Source organism: Podarcis pityusensis (assembly GCF_964106645.2).
Source record: "Podarcis pityusensis genome assembly, chromosome: 5".
Lineage (NCBI taxonomy): Eukaryota > Metazoa > Chordata > Lepidosauria > Squamata > Lacertidae > Podarcis > Podarcis pityusensis.
The window spans coordinates 46946005-46963400 of NC_138032.1; the positions used below are offsets into that span (position 1 = coordinate 46946005).

A 17396-nucleotide genomic window follows, 5' to 3' on the forward strand; every position below is an offset into this window, starting at 1 on the left:
CAAACCAGTATTATTTCCCTTGAACAGGCACATCTGTCAATCATAGTGAGAGGAACCAATGTTGCATAAGATTGTGCAAAAAATCCATTAATTTCTCTGTTTACTTGGCTTTGTAAAATTACCCTATTCTCCTTGTTGAGAAATGATTTCCTAGGTTTGGTTTCTTAGAAACATAATTACATTTCTTTGCCATTTTGTCGGACATCTTGTTTATTTTTGTGATTTTAAATGACAACTTGGAAGGGAGTTAGACAAAAGTACAAACAGTTGCCTCTTCTGAGGGAATAAAGTCCATCATCTTTCAAAACAATATGTGCAGTGTGGTTCTCCTGCAAGGGCAAACTTCATCATTTTGGGGTGGTTAAAATAGAAATCACTTAACCTTAACCTCCCCTTGTGTTCCGTTTGCAGTGAGTCTGAAAACAGGTGAAATGACAAACATTCCACTTGGTAAACGGGCAATAATTGATTAGCAATGAGCAACGCAACTGGGACCTTATTTGAGCTACAATAAAGCTTAGTTGACTGGAGAAAAAAAGTACCTGGCCTCAAGAGGGGAGGGGAGAGAAAACCTTAATTAAAAATCCATTTAATAATACTGGACAGCAAGAATTTGAGATAATGAAATCACAGGTACCCAAAAACTGAAGAGATAGAATGGACCTTAGAGCAAGAAAACTACAACAAAGAGGAGAAAAACAACTGGAAAGGGATACAAAACAACAGACAGGCACACATGCAGCCAGAAGGGGTGGGTGGGGACTCTGAGAAGCGTATGTGCAAACTTGAAAGGAAAAAAGAGAGAAAACAAAGGGAACCAAAAAAATAAATAATCAAAGTGGATGTTGCCTGTTGGAAAGAAGAAAGGAAATAGAATAAAAGGGAACAAATAAATCACATGGAAAGCCCTAGAACTGAACAGAGGGAATGTGAAATGCCCCAGTACGAAAGGCCGGCAAAATAGCAACCAAATTAACACAAACCATGAAGAAAAGAAAAGAAAAAGAGTGGAATGAAAACACATTGATTGAAGTATTGATTTAAAATTGCTTGTTTGGAAACAGAAAGGGATTGGGAAGGATGCCAGTAGTGCATTGGTCTTCTAAACATCCTTGTCTCCCAGGCAGATCTCACATGACCATGTGATAACCAAATGTTTTATGCTTTTTAAAACATTCCTCCCCCAGTTACGGTGTTTGAACTTCCCTGGTGGAAAAATTCACAGTGATTAAAATCTAGACCTGTCTGTCAAAATGAAAGATCTCTGCTATCTCTCCACCCACTGCCCACTGAAGCTCAGGGCGCTGCCCAAGTCAGCTAGCAAAGTTCTCATTTGCAAAGGGAAGCAAAGCATTAGCCTTGGTATGAAGTAGAAACTAAGTAGGACCAGGTTAGCTAAAAAACTAAGTATGAGGCACCTCATGTTTAAATATCTTCAGGAAAAACTACCATATTTTTCGCTCCATAAGACGCACCAGACCATAAGATGCACCTAGTTTTTGGAAGAGGAAAACAAGAAAAAAAAAATATTCTGAATCCCAGAAGCCAGGACAGCAAGTGAGATCGCTGCGCAGCGATCCCACTGGCTGTCCTGCCTTATGGGATAGCCGTGCGCAGCCTCTCCCAGGCAAGGGGAGCCTTCATCCCCTGCCTGGGAGAGGCTGCGCGTGGCTAAGGCTTCCCCAAGAGCCACTCTCCCTTTAAAGAGTGTGCGGAAGGGCAGCCCTTCTCCCTCCTCAGGGAAAAGCCCCCAAGAGCCACACACATGCTCCATGCGGCTCTTTAAAGGGAGCGCAAAGTAGAGCCTCCCGCCTGCATTCGCTCCATAAGACGCACACACATTTCCCCTTCCTTTTTAGGAGGGGAAAGTGTGTCTTATAGAGCGAAAAATATGGTACTTTGTCTGTCCCATCAATATGTGAGGCACATCTGACAGAAGCTCAAAAGAGAGCTTTCTTGGTGGCTCTTCCCAGGCTCTGGGACATCTTATCAAGGAAGGCCCAGCAAGTTTCATCTCTGGTGACCTCCTGCCCACAGGCAACAGCATTTATATTTAGGCAAGCCTTTGGCTCATAAACTGATTTGGAAGTGTGCTGAAATTGGTTTATAAAAACAAAATTATTTTTTGTGATACTTTACTTAACTCAACAACTTATTTTTATTAGTTTTAAAATGTGTTTTATTATATTGTTGCTAGCTGCATTGAGCACAATTTCAAAGAAAGACGGAACAATCAACCATGGTGGTTGATTGGTTCCATGTATAAATACCAAGGATAAGCACAGAGGTGACAATAAAAACGCAATGCTGAACTATAATGCACTACCATTGAATTCAGGCTACTGTCAATATCTTGGATTACTGCTGCCACTATGCAGTCTTTGGAGTAAGTCGTTGGAAGCCCTGGCTTCCAGATTGGTTGTGATGCCTTCCCAACCCCTTGCACAACATGTGCAGAGGGGATCAGGCCCTACTTAATCTTGCCCCTCCTGGTCTAAACCAGCACCTCCTGGATGTTCTGTAACCTTGGGTTGCACCAATAGTGACAGTGACCATCTGCTAACAGAGATTTCAGTCCGTTTCCAGTAATGTGTCCATTTTGCATGTGTTCAATCATAATTCCACCCTGTTTCTTCATTAACTTGTGATTTAAAAAAAAAGAATTTTGAGTACAAATTTTAATATTTATTTTGTCACAAAACACACATGTAAATAATATTTTATCTATATGTAGCTTCTCCTAAAATATGCATTTTTGCTGTATTGGATTGTATTTTTAATGCATTGTATCTGATCTGTGCATTAGTCTAGGACGTGTAAATTAGGCCAGTACATTTGTGAACCAAACTAAATTCTCCTCTGTTCTTAAGTACCACTAAAATGATTGGTTATTTTATAATCTGAGATTAAATACCACAATTTCACATACTTAGTACCTCAAATGTTAACCCCAGTTGCCATAAATATCTGCAAGACTATGCACAATGCTTCAGAATTCAACCTGTGGAAATGGGCAAGAGGCCTGTGGCAAGAAACATTTCCTTAAATGACTTTCAACCCATGCCTGCAGGAAGTACCATGTCACTGACAAAAAACAACAACACCCCCTGCAGATACTAACCTTCTGATCCTGACTATAGGCCAGAATCCAATCCTCCTGTTTGGGATGGAAGAGCATGCTGTGGATGTAGAAGTTCAGGCGGTATTTTTGATAGGTGGCGCCTTCATCAGAACTGATCAACAGGCTGCTCTCAATCTCAGGGTCAGTAAGCAACATAATCTGTAAGGATCAAGCAGAGGAATACTGAAGGTTAGGATGAGGATAGGCGAAGAAATAGCTAAAACCTCTAAAGCTCTAGGAAATTTTTTTTTCTTCATGAAAGAGTATTCGTTTTAGTGAGCGTCATGGCTGTGCAAAGCAACACAACACAAGCAAAGCAAACAAGTTGATACAAAACAAAGGTGACCTTCTCAAAGGCAAAGGGATTTTATAACTAAACATCCTACTTATTAGAACTTCTCCAAATACTTTTGTAATCCGGTCTACTCTAAGTTCTTCACTGCGTTCAGCATTGCTACAGTTTATTGTAATTTTGGTAGTGAATGGGATAGGACAGATGTGCCCTATAACTGCATTTTGAGCAGGAGCTCAACAGTTTTGCATTACAGAAAACACTGATCAGTTTTTGTTTGGTTTCTACCGAACCCCCCTATTCTTTCCAAAAGTGGCATCGACTGAGTAAAATACTATGCCACTGAAAAAATGAAACTTTGAGGTCACTAATGTAGTGTTACTAATTTAGAGACTGAGCACTGTCAACTGGAAAAGCAAAGGTTAACTTCTCTTCCTCTGAGATTTCACTCATTCATTAACACATGAGCAGCACAAGAAAGAGAGGGCTGTCATCGTGATGCCAAACACATAGCTCAAAACTCCATAATGAGGGCAAAAGTGAGAGCTGAGAAGTGTCTTAAAGTGGTATATATATATATATATATATATATATATATATAGCAGAAACTGGAAACCCTGAATACAGACATCAAAGTTTTGGGGGCGATTTCATGGTAGTCCTACATACACTATCAATATGGATAGCTGCTTGCATTTCCAGGGTGATTCCTAGTAATATAGGCTACTGTGTCACTATCAACTACCATACTTGACATGCCTACTGTCTTTTTCTACAACAAAACCGGTTACAGTCTCAAATACAGGAACTTTCCCACAGTTCTGGACATCATTCTAAAACACCCGAGTCAACTTGCTAAGTGAAAAGTATTTCACTCTCAGCACTTGAAACCCTGGAACACAAACAAAAATTTGTCCTCCTTCACTGTGGAAGACTGCCATTGTATTGTTTCTTGACCTTCCCCTGGCCAATTAATGTTTCCCAAATCTCACTCCTCACTCACAGAAATAAGACAGGATTCAGATTGGATCAAATGAATTAAATCAATGAGAAAGCTGTAACTGGTCATTTTAAAATGGAGAGACTGGTTTGCTCTGCAGAACTGAGAGTCGGTATATAGAGGCACTGGACTCTCACTCTTCTATGCAATGTCTCTCCAGAGCTGTGTATACATCAGGGTGCAAATGCACACAGTTTGCACATATCTGACCCATATGATTTTACGCTGGATTTCCCCTCCTCACATTATCTGCAAATCAGGAAGATCCAAATTCAACAGGGCAAAAGCGCAGACAGCTGCTTGGATGAATAGACCATGTGGATGATGTGAAAAAGTATGCACAGATGGGATATATAAAATCTACATTAAACTGCTGTGTACACCCCACGTCCTTTCTGTCTTTCATCCATGTTCCTCTTTTATTTTCCTCTTTACTTTGAAGCTGGTCATGTCAGCCCATCTCATCACTTAATTCTGCTTTCAGGAATCCAGATAAACAAATGATAAGTATTTTAATCCGACCGGTGTCATTTCATATAGCTAATAGTACAAAGACATGAAGCAGAATCCACAGAGGTGAGATGCTTACATGGGGCAGAAATGCACACGCAACCAGAACAGCAGCACTTCTTTCTGGCAAAGTGGCAACTGCCTTTCCAAATGAACAACAGATTGTCTCTTTGGCAGTGGGAGCTACTATGGCACCAACATAAAGCCTTGGCTATGCATGCTCTCTGCTCTCCTGCATGCAGATATCAGTTCTTTGGATTTTGGCCACAGTTCATTGTACATGCCTGCAAATATGCAACGCACTGAAACAACTTTACATATCTGGCTGCTCTAGGCAGAAACAGTATGAATGGTGCACATAAAGCTCCCTCAGCAAGATGCACCCATTGGCACGGATATTAAATAGACATATATCAGCATGACTTCTTGTTGGATGATATATCAGCAGTGCCAATATTAAAAAAAAATGAACAGACAGATGGTTGAGTAATTCCATTACCTAAAACAAAATTAAAACTGATGCATATTAGCTGTTCGCTCAGCCCACCCAACTAAGTAATTAGCATATTTGTCTGCCTATTTTACACTTCTTTTGTATAGGTATGCATGCATGGATATATGCATGTCCATGCAAAAGCAGGCACACATGTACAGGTATAAGTGTTATGAACATATTTATTGAGTGACATGAATTTTCTATATTTAGTCTTCCATTTATATTATCTGATAGTGTCTCCATTCAGAATCTGTGGACTGGAAATTCTGTAGCAGAGGGCAAAAGCAAACTGCTCCAGATATCTAATCTGAACTGAAAGCCACCCACTATAGCAGTCAGAATGCTCATAGTATGGACATCTGTGAGACCTGGTGAAATCAGTTGAGGTATATAGTTCATTGCATCATCATTACAGATCGTGGCAGAAACTTGCGGTCATGTAAAAGCCACTGAGTCTTGTGATAACATAAAGGTAAAGGATCCCTGACAGTTAAGTCCAGTCGCAGACGACTCTGGGGTTGTGGCACTCATGTGGCCAGCATGACAAAGCCGCTTCTGGCAAACCAGAGTAGCGCACGGAAACGCCGTTTACCTTCCCGCCGAAGTGGTTCCTATTTATCTACTTGCACTTTGATGTGCTTTCGAACTGCTAGGTTGGCAGGAGCTGGGACTGAGCAACGGAAGCTCACCCCATTGCGACTGGCAAGCCCAAGGCTCAGTGGTTTACACCACAGTGCCACCCTTGTCCTGTGATAACATAATGTCTAACAAATAAGGATGGCATAAACTTTTGTGGACTTGTATCTGCTTCATCAAATGCATGAAGTGGTGTGCAAAGTTTGATGGTTATGCACATGTTTGTGAAGGGAAAATAGTTGTCAGTGGTGAGTTCAGAGGAAAGTGAAGTGTAAAAGCTGAGGACCGTACTGGTTACATTAAGGTTTTATTATATACAAAGTCATTCGTGATGTTTGTAACAACACAAACCATTCTCAGCCATTGAGGATGCTTCAGGTACCCTTATTTATTTGTGACAATCCTCCAAGAACATGGGTGTGAGAGAGTGAATAACCATCAAAAGAAGAGAGAAAGAATGCTTAAAATAGAGCCTATAAAAAATGGAATTTGGTAAGATTTAGGACTCATCCAGACTTTTGTGTTGTGTTTCTAGGCACAAGTCTTTGTCCAAGCAGGGGTTTTTCTATCCTGTGCTTTCCCTGGGGGGAAATTCCACGTTTTACTATTGAATTGGAGCAAACAACCTTTGGGTTTCTTTGGGGTTTTTAAAATAAAAAAGCTAATATTTTGAACTTGCATCCCCTGACTTATGAGGCTCACCCTCTTCTAAAGGAGGCACCTGTAAGTAAAATAGAAATAGAGAACAGTAAAGATTGGGAGGGTGTTTTATTTATTTATAAGATTTCTTAGTGGCACTTTGCCATAAGGTCCATGGGTCGGTTATGCTATTATATACAGTCATTAAAAACAGATAAAATTGTTAAAATTATAAAACAAGTAAAACTGTTCAAAATGGTCCTACCAAGCACAGGAGCATAGCTGTCACATTCCAAGGTAAAGAAATGCATCTTCAATATACAGAAAAGCTATATTAAGAGAAGGCTAGATGCACCTCTGGGGGAAGAGGTGTTTAAGTGTTGTTGATAGAGAAAGGCCTCTCTTTCTACAGAAATATTTGCAGGTAAATTTATACAAATTTATGCTCAATCCATTGATTAACAAGTCATATGATTAGTTAACTAATATATTTAATAGCCCTGCCACAAATTCAGGGGAAGGGGCTGGCTACATGGACTATATTTCTTTTCTAATTCAATCATATGCAATCCTGTATGCAGGAAGGCTGAAAATACTGAAAGACTATGGTAAAAACAGTGTTTTTTTCTGGGGGGATGCAGGGGTACACATACCCCTAAAAATTTGTGAATCTAAGTTTGGTCTCATTGAGGGGCAGTATTTCAAAATCAGTAGGAAAATGAGAGTACCCCTAAACGTTTTTTTAGGGGGGAAAAGCACTGGGTAAAAACAAACAGAAACAAAAAGGGGTAAATATTTTACTTGAACAATGCAAATTACTCTATCAGACATTTTGCTCTGGCTTTTGCCACATTTTCTGGATACTGGCTGAGAAAGTAATTTTTGAATAATATGCCGTGCTGCTAATTGATAGTAAGCACTTCCCAAAGAGAGTATAAAGCAACATGAGTGGCATCTGTCACTTTGTTAATGATCTAGTTTTATGTGCAGTCATGCTGTAATAGATGAAGCAAATCATGGAAAGTTTTGGGGGTTTTCCCCTTTGTCATTATGTTTGGAAATTCTCTTTATTGTGATAATTTGTGGCTATATTTCTATGCATGCTTGAGTTGCAAACCAGTGGGTACTTTCCTCAGAATTACTGTATCTAAACATAGATCAGTATATTCAACTGTGAGTATACACTATATTCTTGTGCTTTTCATCTTCTCATCTAAGTTTGCACAGGATAGCAGCTCAAAAACTGTGCATGCATGTACAGCATGGAAGTCTCCAGTTAAAGAGGCATTTCAAAAGGAACATCTGTTCAAAAGGAACAAACCAAACAGGAAGGGAGGGGTACGTAACAGCATTATATAGAAAAGGTGTGTGCACTTGCAAAAAGATCCGTGACTCAGAGCATGGAAGGCAGATTGAGAGTATGGGTAAAATTGGTAGGAGAGGGAAACAGTGACCTTGCTGTGGGTGTCTGCTATAGACCTCCAAGCCAGACTGAAGACTTGAATGATGCCTTCCTACAGCAGATTACCAAACATTGAAAAAGGAGATAGCTAGTAGTCATGGGAGACTTCAGCTACCTCCAGGGCCTGATGAGCTGCGCCTAAAAGTACTAAATAACTTTGTCGATGTTTGACAAAGGAAGTCTCACTGAAATAAATAAGGCTTAGGTTGGGGGTGGCTACAGAGCAGTGTTTCCCAAACTTGGGTCTCCAGTTGTTTTTGGACTACATTTCCCATCATGCCTGACCACTGGTCTTGCTAGCTAGGGATGATGGGAGTTGTAGTCCCAAAACAGCTGGAAACACGGATATAGTGGAATCTAATATAGCTTGCATATGTGCTCTTTCTTTACAGAATTTGTGCATTCTTTTCTGAGTTCTGGGACCCTTTCCCATTGCTTCACAATGGGAAGGAATCCCCAAGTGCATTTGGGGCACAGCTATGTTGAGAAGAAAAACCATGGGACATATTACGAGTGTATAACTAGGTGGAATGGGATCTTTTTAAGAACAAGGGCATTTGAGAAGAATATTGTGAGAGAACATGTTATAATGAGCCATATAAGTCTATGAACTAGTCTCCCAGAGGATGTGGATATACGATTCAGTGTTTATGAGGCTTAATAAAAATAAATGGAGTAGAAATTCCTGCAGCTACGGATCTCCCTGTCTGTGTAAATCCCTCATTCCCCATGGGTTAAAACCTACTCAGCAGCTGTCTTGCCATCAGTTCACCCATCCTCACAATGTTCTACAGTTAATGAACTCTGTGTCACCCTGGGCAAATCTCTTGTTAATAATCTTGGCACCATCCGTGCATACTCCAGCCAGGTCCGGCCATTTTTATGTTCACTTTGTAATGTAGTAAGTGATGCATCCAGACCTTGCTGCAAGGAAGGCTGCACTGGTACAAGGAGCACTTAACCTCTTAGTAACTCGAAGAAGATGCCAAAGACTGTCCACAGAACATTGGAAATAGCAGGAGGGCAAAGGAAAGGGGTGCTTGTTCTGGGAAGCTGCCAAGTCCTGCCAATTTCCTTCTTTTTTTCAGATGATAAATCCAGCAGCACTGGACTGACATGGGGGGAGGGAGAGGGAAAGGAAGCAGGATCATGGCAGGCCCCACCACATTTCACATACATTCAGAATATACCACATGAGCATGAAACAAGAAGGATTCCTACAGGCTTGATGTGCCTACAGTTTGTTTGCATCTACAGTCTGACCCAACAGGGCCAGAACTGTGACACAATAAAGAGTCGTGCCTTCAGTGCAGCTGGTCCAACTCTATCAATTTCACTCCCATCAAGTCGTGGCCAGGGCTGCAGCCCAGGTGGGCTTGTGCAGCTCTCCTGGCTTCCTGACGCTGTTCAACACTTCCAGTTTCTGAGAGGGAATGGGGAAGGGTGCATGGAGCTCAGTGCAATGCAGGTGCAGAGTTAACAGTGATGGAGCGGCTCTGCCATTGCGCCCACAGTAAGCTCAGCTTCCTGCTGCCTTGCTCCTTTCCTTTTCAGCAACCAACAGGGATGTGCAGCAGTGCAGTCAGGGGCGTCTTACCCATAGAGGCTAGTGGCGCAGGGCACTAGGGTGCCAATTTCTGGAGGGCGCCAGGGAAGAGACGGAGGCTGGATGCGGCACCTCCTGGCATTAGCTCGCCACCCTCGCCCGCCTCCACCATGCCAAGCCGAAGTAGTGCCACGCCTGGAGCCTCCGCCTGATATGGCCACCATGGCACGAAGTGGTCAGCTGAACTGGGAGCCACTACGTCCAGCCTCTGCCTCTTCCCCGCCGGAGGAGCTGCCCTCCAGCCGCTGCCTGCATCCTCCAACCCCGCAAAGCTGGGTGCATCGCCGGCAGCGGTGTCTTCCCTAAAAAAGGTCGGCAACTCTGGAAAACGGGGGGGTGGGGCAGGGCACCGGAGGGATCTTTGCACCACGGTGCCAGATATGCTTAAGATGGCCCTGAGTGCATGCTATGCTATCAGCTGCTATTCCCATTAGAAATTAGGCAGACACAATCCCTATGGAATTTCAGGCACCAGATTAAACCAGTTTTATTTCAGGAGGCTTTTGTACTATGAATGTTTTTCTAATGTTCCTATTTTCTGATGCTTTAATCAGAACATTTTGTGTGTTTGTTCATTTATGTGCAGCATTTATATCCCACTGTTTATTCCAAAGAGATCAAGGTGGTGTATGTGATTTTTTCCCTCCTCCTCATTTAATCCCCACAGTAGTCCTGTGGGTTAGGCCAGGCTGAGAGGCAGTGACTGTCCCACTGAGTGAATGAATCTTTATTTGCATCAGCCATCAGCCATAGCAATAAAACAACAATATGATATACAAAGAATAGAAAGAAAAAGTCAATTATATAAAATACATTTTAGGGTTTTGAATCAAAAGTCAAATAGTGGATCTTATTCTGATTGCCCCAGCTGAAAACCTTGCAAGCTTTGCTGTCACCAACTGTCCCAGTGAGCCAGTGAGTTCATGGCCAAATGAACATTTGAACCTTGATCTGCCAGGTTCTAGTCCAATGCTCTTTTTTATTTACAGTATTTATTAAATGTTCTTCATTGAATATTTTCCATTCCAGAGCAGGGAACAAAGTAATAAAGAGAGAAAAACAGCTGGCAAAAACCACAAAACCATAATAAATGGGTCCAATAAACAACAATTTAACAATTCTGCCATAAGGTAAAAAAAAAAGAAAAAAGAGCAAACAACAATAGCAAAAAATAAAATTTCTGATTTTACCAAATACCTAAGTAAAAGCAAGCACAAGACATTCAAACAAATTGAAACAGATTAAACAACCAACCATCTGAACAGCTCACATCCTATTTTCTGCTTATGGCATTCCACCCCCTGTCCCTCTGTCTTTCACTCAACCAGGGCCTCACTCTGTGCCTACAGACTCTCACTCTTTGACTTCTGAGTAACTTAGCACCTTTTGTCCCTCTCTCCAACACATCCAGATTCTCACTCTAAGTGGCATGAACTGTTGCGCTGAAGCAGCTACTGCAGAAAAGGGGGATAAAAATAATAGGGGTGGCAATAAGCCACAGCTCTCCCTTCCATTTTTGATAGAACTCACAGGCCTCAAGGTCAGTAAGGCTGCCAGGTAAAGACATGCAGATGGATGGACGCTGAACACTACACCACTCTTTTCTGTAAGCCACTTTGAGACATATAGAGAAAAGTGGAGTAATAAATTCCTTAAATAAATAAATACTTAATGAACATAGGGCAGCCTGGGGCCTATTGCCACACTCCTGCTCCCCTACCACATGCATTTTAGTATTCCTAGATTTGTCTTAAAACGGACTCTGAATATTTTGTAAAACAAACAAACAAAAACAAAACTAGCCTTTGGCGTTTATTGTTTTATTTAAAGTATTTCTATTTAGTATCTCTACTATTTAGTATCTCTAAGCTGTGTACAAACATGAAAACATAAGAATAGTTAAAATAATAACATAAAAACAGAGAATAAAAAGAAAGAAACTTTGTAATAACAGGGTCCAGTCTTATCGGACAGGAAAAAATATATTCCTTATTTTATGTACGCTACCTGAATTTGCATTAAGTTCTCCACCGGGATGCCAGCCATGGCCAGTCTAATTGTAAGATTGTATCTTCCTGCTTTGCTTTTACTTAACACCATGAATGATAATAACAAAGTGCAATGAAACAGTCTCAAAGAAAAATTGAGTAAGCCGATAGCCGGGTACTATTTCTTTCCATGCTTGATAAATAGTGGGTAAGTAGAATTATACTTCCTCTGGATTTATGGCCAAGTCAGCACTGGTAGATTATGATGGCTTTTCTGCCTCTTAAATACAAAGAACACAGTCCTTTATTAAATAGGGAAGTTTAGAGGTTTTTTTAATCTCTTGACTGTCCTAGCAGAGAGAATTAGTGGGCTACGTAGAAAGAGATTTAAATGAACTCCTTTCTATATGGGAGATCAAGCGATGCAAAATATGTTAAATCCACTTTTTCCTGGGTTAGGGGAGTACATAATAAGTCTCCTGCTCGACATAAAGTGGTTTTTATTATTGTTGTTGTTTTTAATATATGTCTATTGTGGCATAAATGGAATTGTTAGTTTGTTTAACCCAGGCTGTGACAATGGCCATGTTACAGAAAACAAATTTGTCATTTCTGGATAATAATAAAAGGTGCTATATGTTCAAAACAAACATAGAATGAAACTTCAATGCAGCAACACAACACAAACTTCCTATTTTAGGAAGGCTGCCCATGCAGAAGAAGCAGCTATAACTCAAATTATTCAGAGTACACAGGACCATGAACAATGGATTATTTTTTAATATGACGATCAATATAAAGGGGATTATGTGTATGTATATACTGTATAAGAGAAAGCAAGAGAAGCTTGAAAGTGGTTTAAAGGAATGCATGGATCTATTTGCCTAAGGACATGGTAATCCCTGATGAGAGTATTTGTGATAGGTGGAACAAATAGTTGGAGACTATGGAGAAAGTCATGTAATTATACAGTGGAACACTAGTAACCTGAAAGAACTGACTGCCTTAGACTTGAAAGGATACATGCACTTGCTCTATTTGCCTGATTACCTCTTCCTATGCTTATATTAGCCTCTGGCAGCCACAGGCAACCGGCAGTTTGGTGCCGTCTTCCAGCTGGGATTTAACTTTGGCTTGCTATTACTAACAAATTCATTTGGAAAAGCTGAATCTGCTTTAGTCCTGCATCTGACACAGGGCACTTGTGACTCAGTCTTTCGAAATCTGTTGCTACCAGATGTGGTGATGGTACAGTCTTAGAAAACATTAAAGGGTAGGTCTATCATGGGCTATTAGTCAGGATAGTTAAAGGGAACCTCCATATCTGGAAACAGTATGACTGGAAGCTGCACTCTGAACATTTGTTAGAAAGGTAGGGTGTATATGCTGTAAAGAAACAAATGGATACTGGTTGTTAGGGAGACAAAGGGAGGACGTCTGTTGCTTTCATGCCCTAATTGTGGGCTTCCCTGATGCATCTAACTAGCCATTACAGTGGTACCTTGGTTTAAGAACAGCTTAGGTTATGAACAACTTGGATTAAGAACACTGCAAACCCGGAAGTAGGTGTTTTGGTTTGTGAACTTTGCCTTGGAAGCAGAACATGTTGAGTGTGTTCCATTTGTAAATTGAGTCCCCTGCTGCTATGGGAAAAGCACACCTTGGTTTAAGAATGCTTTGGTTTAAGAACGGACTTCTGGAGCGGATTAAGTTCGTAAACAAAGGTACCACTGTACTGGAAACACAATGTGGGGTTTGATGGATTCAGGTTCTGGGCTAACTTGCAGGAAAGGGCCATAGCTCAATGGTGGAGCATTTGGTTCACATGCAAAAGGTATTGGGTTCAGCACCAGGCAGAACCTCCTATCTAAAACTCTGGGCAGCTCCCAGTCATTGTAGACCTGAAGTATGGAACCTTTTTCAGCAGGAGGGCCATATTCCCTGGTGGAGAACCTTCCAAGGACTGTATGCCAAAGGTGGATGGGCCATAAGCTATCAGCAGACATGATTTTTACCTTTATACAATAGGCTGCATTCTAGCCACACAAAAATTAGAGGTTAATATGCACACACATCTCCATCCTTCATCCAGGAAGCAAGAGGCATTATCTTAATTCAAGGGCATATCCCAGAGAGGCAAAAACGCTCTAGCAGAGTCTGGATAAGGACTGGAGAAGGTTGGGGCATAGCTTAGGAAGAGCACCAGAGACCAGATAGAGAGGTCTGAAATGTTGCATTCGTCTTCCAGGCCTGAGATTCCACACCTCTAGTATGAACAGTACTGAACTAGATACAGCAGTATTCTATTATCTATCTTCCTATGATCTAGCAGGGCTTTTTTGACAACTATATGTGGATTTATTGTGTTAATTGTACTAGTTATAATGCCAATGCATCTATCCCAACTTTTATTGTACATTTTTTATACTATGGTACATGTTGTGTTACAGAACTGTGGCTTTTTGATTGATATATCAGTCTGACATGCAAATCTTTTAAAAGCAGAAAAGAATTGTATAGTGGGATACTGCTCCAAACTTGGTCACATGAAATTATAGTGCAAAATGCCTGAGATTGGGGTTGCAAACATTATTTTTTTCCTGGGAAAGATTAACATGGAAATTAGCACTAAATTCTACTAGGTTTCCAGAAGTGGCTTTGACGTAAAATGCAGAAATGATCAGGTAAGGAAACATCAAGAAGGCAGAAAAAATGTCTGAATCATGTAGCCTGAAATCAGCACAAGCTGGTGTTTTTCTTCACTAGCTGAAATGTCTATGTGAATTTAAGTGACCACACATAAATGTCAAGTTTCACATGCTCAATGAATGTGACCAGTTTACCAAAAACGCAGCTCCTTTCAGAGATACTACTCAGCCCAGTTTCTCAAGTCACCAAAATAGTTGTGTGAACCCAGCCTAAACACAGTCCAATTAAACAGATATAGTGTACATTAATAATAAAATCATTTCACAGATATCTTGAGCAGCATACTTGAGAAAATTTCAGATTTTCCCCCCAGTCCCTTATTATAAATGCTTACTTTATGACTATCATAAATAAGAGCATACATTAACAAGAGATTTTTTTTTAATGACTCTGGATAGCTTCTTTAACAAGAGACAATTAGTGTGAGAGCAACATCGTTCCAAAATAACCTGCATGTTCCCAGCTCTTCTTCTGTAAATTGAAGACGCTTTGCAAAACTGATGCCTTTAAATGAAACAGCAAGCATTTCTTTATAACTGCCCCCCTCATCAAATAGGGTTCAGCCAAGAACAGATGGTCTTGATGGCAATCTGAACATCAGTTCTTTCATGTGTACCAAGGAAATGGATGTCAGCCTATTGCGACATCATAATCTTGTCTGATAACTGCTAGCACTTGAAGGAAGTAGTAACCTTTTGGTATTTTCACATCTCATGTATTCTAAGAAAACTGACATCAGAGTTTGTGCTAGACTTTCTCAGTATAAAGTCAAACCTGAAACAAGTCATATTTTCCCAGTGTCAACCTGCTTACAAAAGGCCACACAGGACTACAGAAATGGTACCCCCTGGAAAATTTCAGAGCTATGGGTCTGTTTTGATATAATCTTGGGGGAAAAGAAACTACCTTAAATTTATTTCATGGTGTTCCTACTTCATGCTAGTAACAGAAACAACTAATGTGCTGGGTGAAAACGTACTTCCTTTTATCTGTCCTGGTGTTAGCCATTTTAGCCACACTGTATATAATTTTATATATAGCTCTTGACTTCATATCTCCTTGCTCACGTTTCTAAGCTAAAAGCCCCAAATAGTGAAAACTTTTCTTGCAGGGAAGTTGCTCTGCATGAATTAAAATACATAAATTATCTTTGTTTATTGAATACATTTATATACCACTTGATTATTTGCATTTCTATTTTTTTTTATAAGATATTTATTGAGATTTTCAAAATGTTACAAAATAAAAATAAAAAAGAAGAAAATACAAAATAAAAATGGTTACCAAAGTAGAAAAGGGGAAAAACAAACCACTTCCAACAATACGAATACAAATTCAAAATAAGAAAAAAAACAGAAAAAAACAAAAATACACCAGAGACATTTAAGAACATTTAAAAACAAATTCATTATTCTCAAATCCTCAACTGTCATTACCTCCTTTCTTTGACCTCCTCCTCCTCCCTTTCTTTGTATCCTAGTTATTAATTATCCCAGCAAATCCTTTCCATATTTCATAATATTCTGTCATTACATTACCTTAAACTGTTTTAATCTTATCTTTCTATATAAAAAAAAACACACCTTGAAACTTAAAGCTTAAATCTTATCCTTACCAACTTCTCATAGCCATAATATTCTTTCATAATTCTTTAAACATCTTTACTAAAGCCGAGTAATTTCATTCCAACATCTTTCTAACATTCATCAATTTTATAAAACAGTCCTAATAGTAAAAAAAGAAATACAAACAGATCCAATCTTCATCCAGCGTCCCTTCCTCCTGGTCCCGGGTTTTGTCAGTCCTTATTATCCCATCGATCTAGCGCATTAACCTGGCAACCTTATATCCGAGGCCCTCAAGTCTCTTCCATGTCCCTTCTGCAGCTCTTCTTCATATTTGTAACTGTATTTTCCCTTGTCTCCTGCTCGTGGTAACTCCAGCTTGGCAATATTTTTGACCCTTCTTGACAGATCAGCCCCTTTTCCATATTCAACACTAAATTCCATGTGATATTTAAAAACATGTTTCAAAAACCCTCCAAAATTAAGAGCCCCCACAATCCCAAACATCTCACGGCCCATTGCCAGATTTGAAAAGTCCAAACATCCCAGCATAGGGGGGTCAATCCAGCCCCCCATTTCCAAGCAAAACCAAACTTTTTCTTTCCAAATCTGGCTTTTTCCAAGTTCATTTGTCAAGTCCGAAAGCTCATATTCCTGTTGGGCCTGATTAAATCACTCCTGATTTAATTCCTGGGTGGACTCCACATACTTTCCCACTGTCTGTTCAAAATTTCCCACTGCCTGTTCAAAATTTCTAGTCGAAGTCGCCATCAAATTCATCTTCTCATGTAACTGTTCCAGTAGGGCATTTGTTTTATAGAAAGCACACAACAGAGCTTCTGAATACATTGTCCTGCAAGGTCAAATGTCTATTCCCACGATTGTAATCTGTAACAGCTGCCGGCTCCCTGGAATTGGTTACAGTTTCACAGTCTTCCTCTAGGGGGAAAACTTCTATTTGTTCTTGCAACAAAGTTTTCCTTTTTGAGATATTTTGTCAATATTTGTTCCTTTAAAATGCGAAGGGAAACAGTGGAATCACTATGTTTCTCTTCTTTTAGCTATCTGTCAAAAACGTTTGTCTCTGGTCAATGAGCTTCAAACGTCAGTCCTGACACCCCGCTCCAGGATCAGGACGGTGAAAAGTTACTTTACTTTAAACTCACTTTAAACAGTCCGAAAAAGATCCCCCTTCTTCTCCTACTGTCGAAGGGGGGTTCCACAATTTTAAATGGTGAAATCCAATCCTTTAAAGGCGATTTTCTGAGCTTTAGTTTACGTTGTCTTTGCTTTATTCTGTCTACAAAAGAACGGAAGGCTGACTTCCTGTTTAGACCTTCCCGTTCTGTACCAAATTGAAATAAATTTTTAA

The 17396-nt window shown here is 40.2% G+C and overlaps 1 protein-coding gene and 1 long non-coding RNA gene across 8 annotated transcripts in view; one reads left to right on the top strand and one right to left on the bottom strand.

The window, feature by feature from the left end:
* SORCS1 (sortilin related VPS10 domain containing receptor 1) overlaps positions 1-17396 on the bottom strand; it is a 379912-nt gene that overhangs the window by 139476 nt on the left and 223040 nt on the right. For all 7 annotated transcript variants that reach the window (XM_081005905.1, XM_081005903.1, XM_081005904.1 and 4 more), the window contains exon 4: positions 3122-3280. In XM_081005905.1, the coding sequence (XP_080862031.1) occupies positions 3122-3280 (159 nt within the window). The remainder of the gene's footprint in view (positions 1-3121; positions 3281-17396) is intronic.
* LOC308477429 overlaps positions 1-17396 on the top strand; it is an 84605-nt gene that overhangs the window by 65969 nt on the left and 1240 nt on the right. The window contains exon 2 of the long non-coding RNA XR_013986557.1: positions 14393-14434. This is a non-coding gene — a long non-coding RNA (uncharacterized lncRNA). The remainder of the gene's footprint in view (positions 1-14392; positions 14435-17396) is intronic.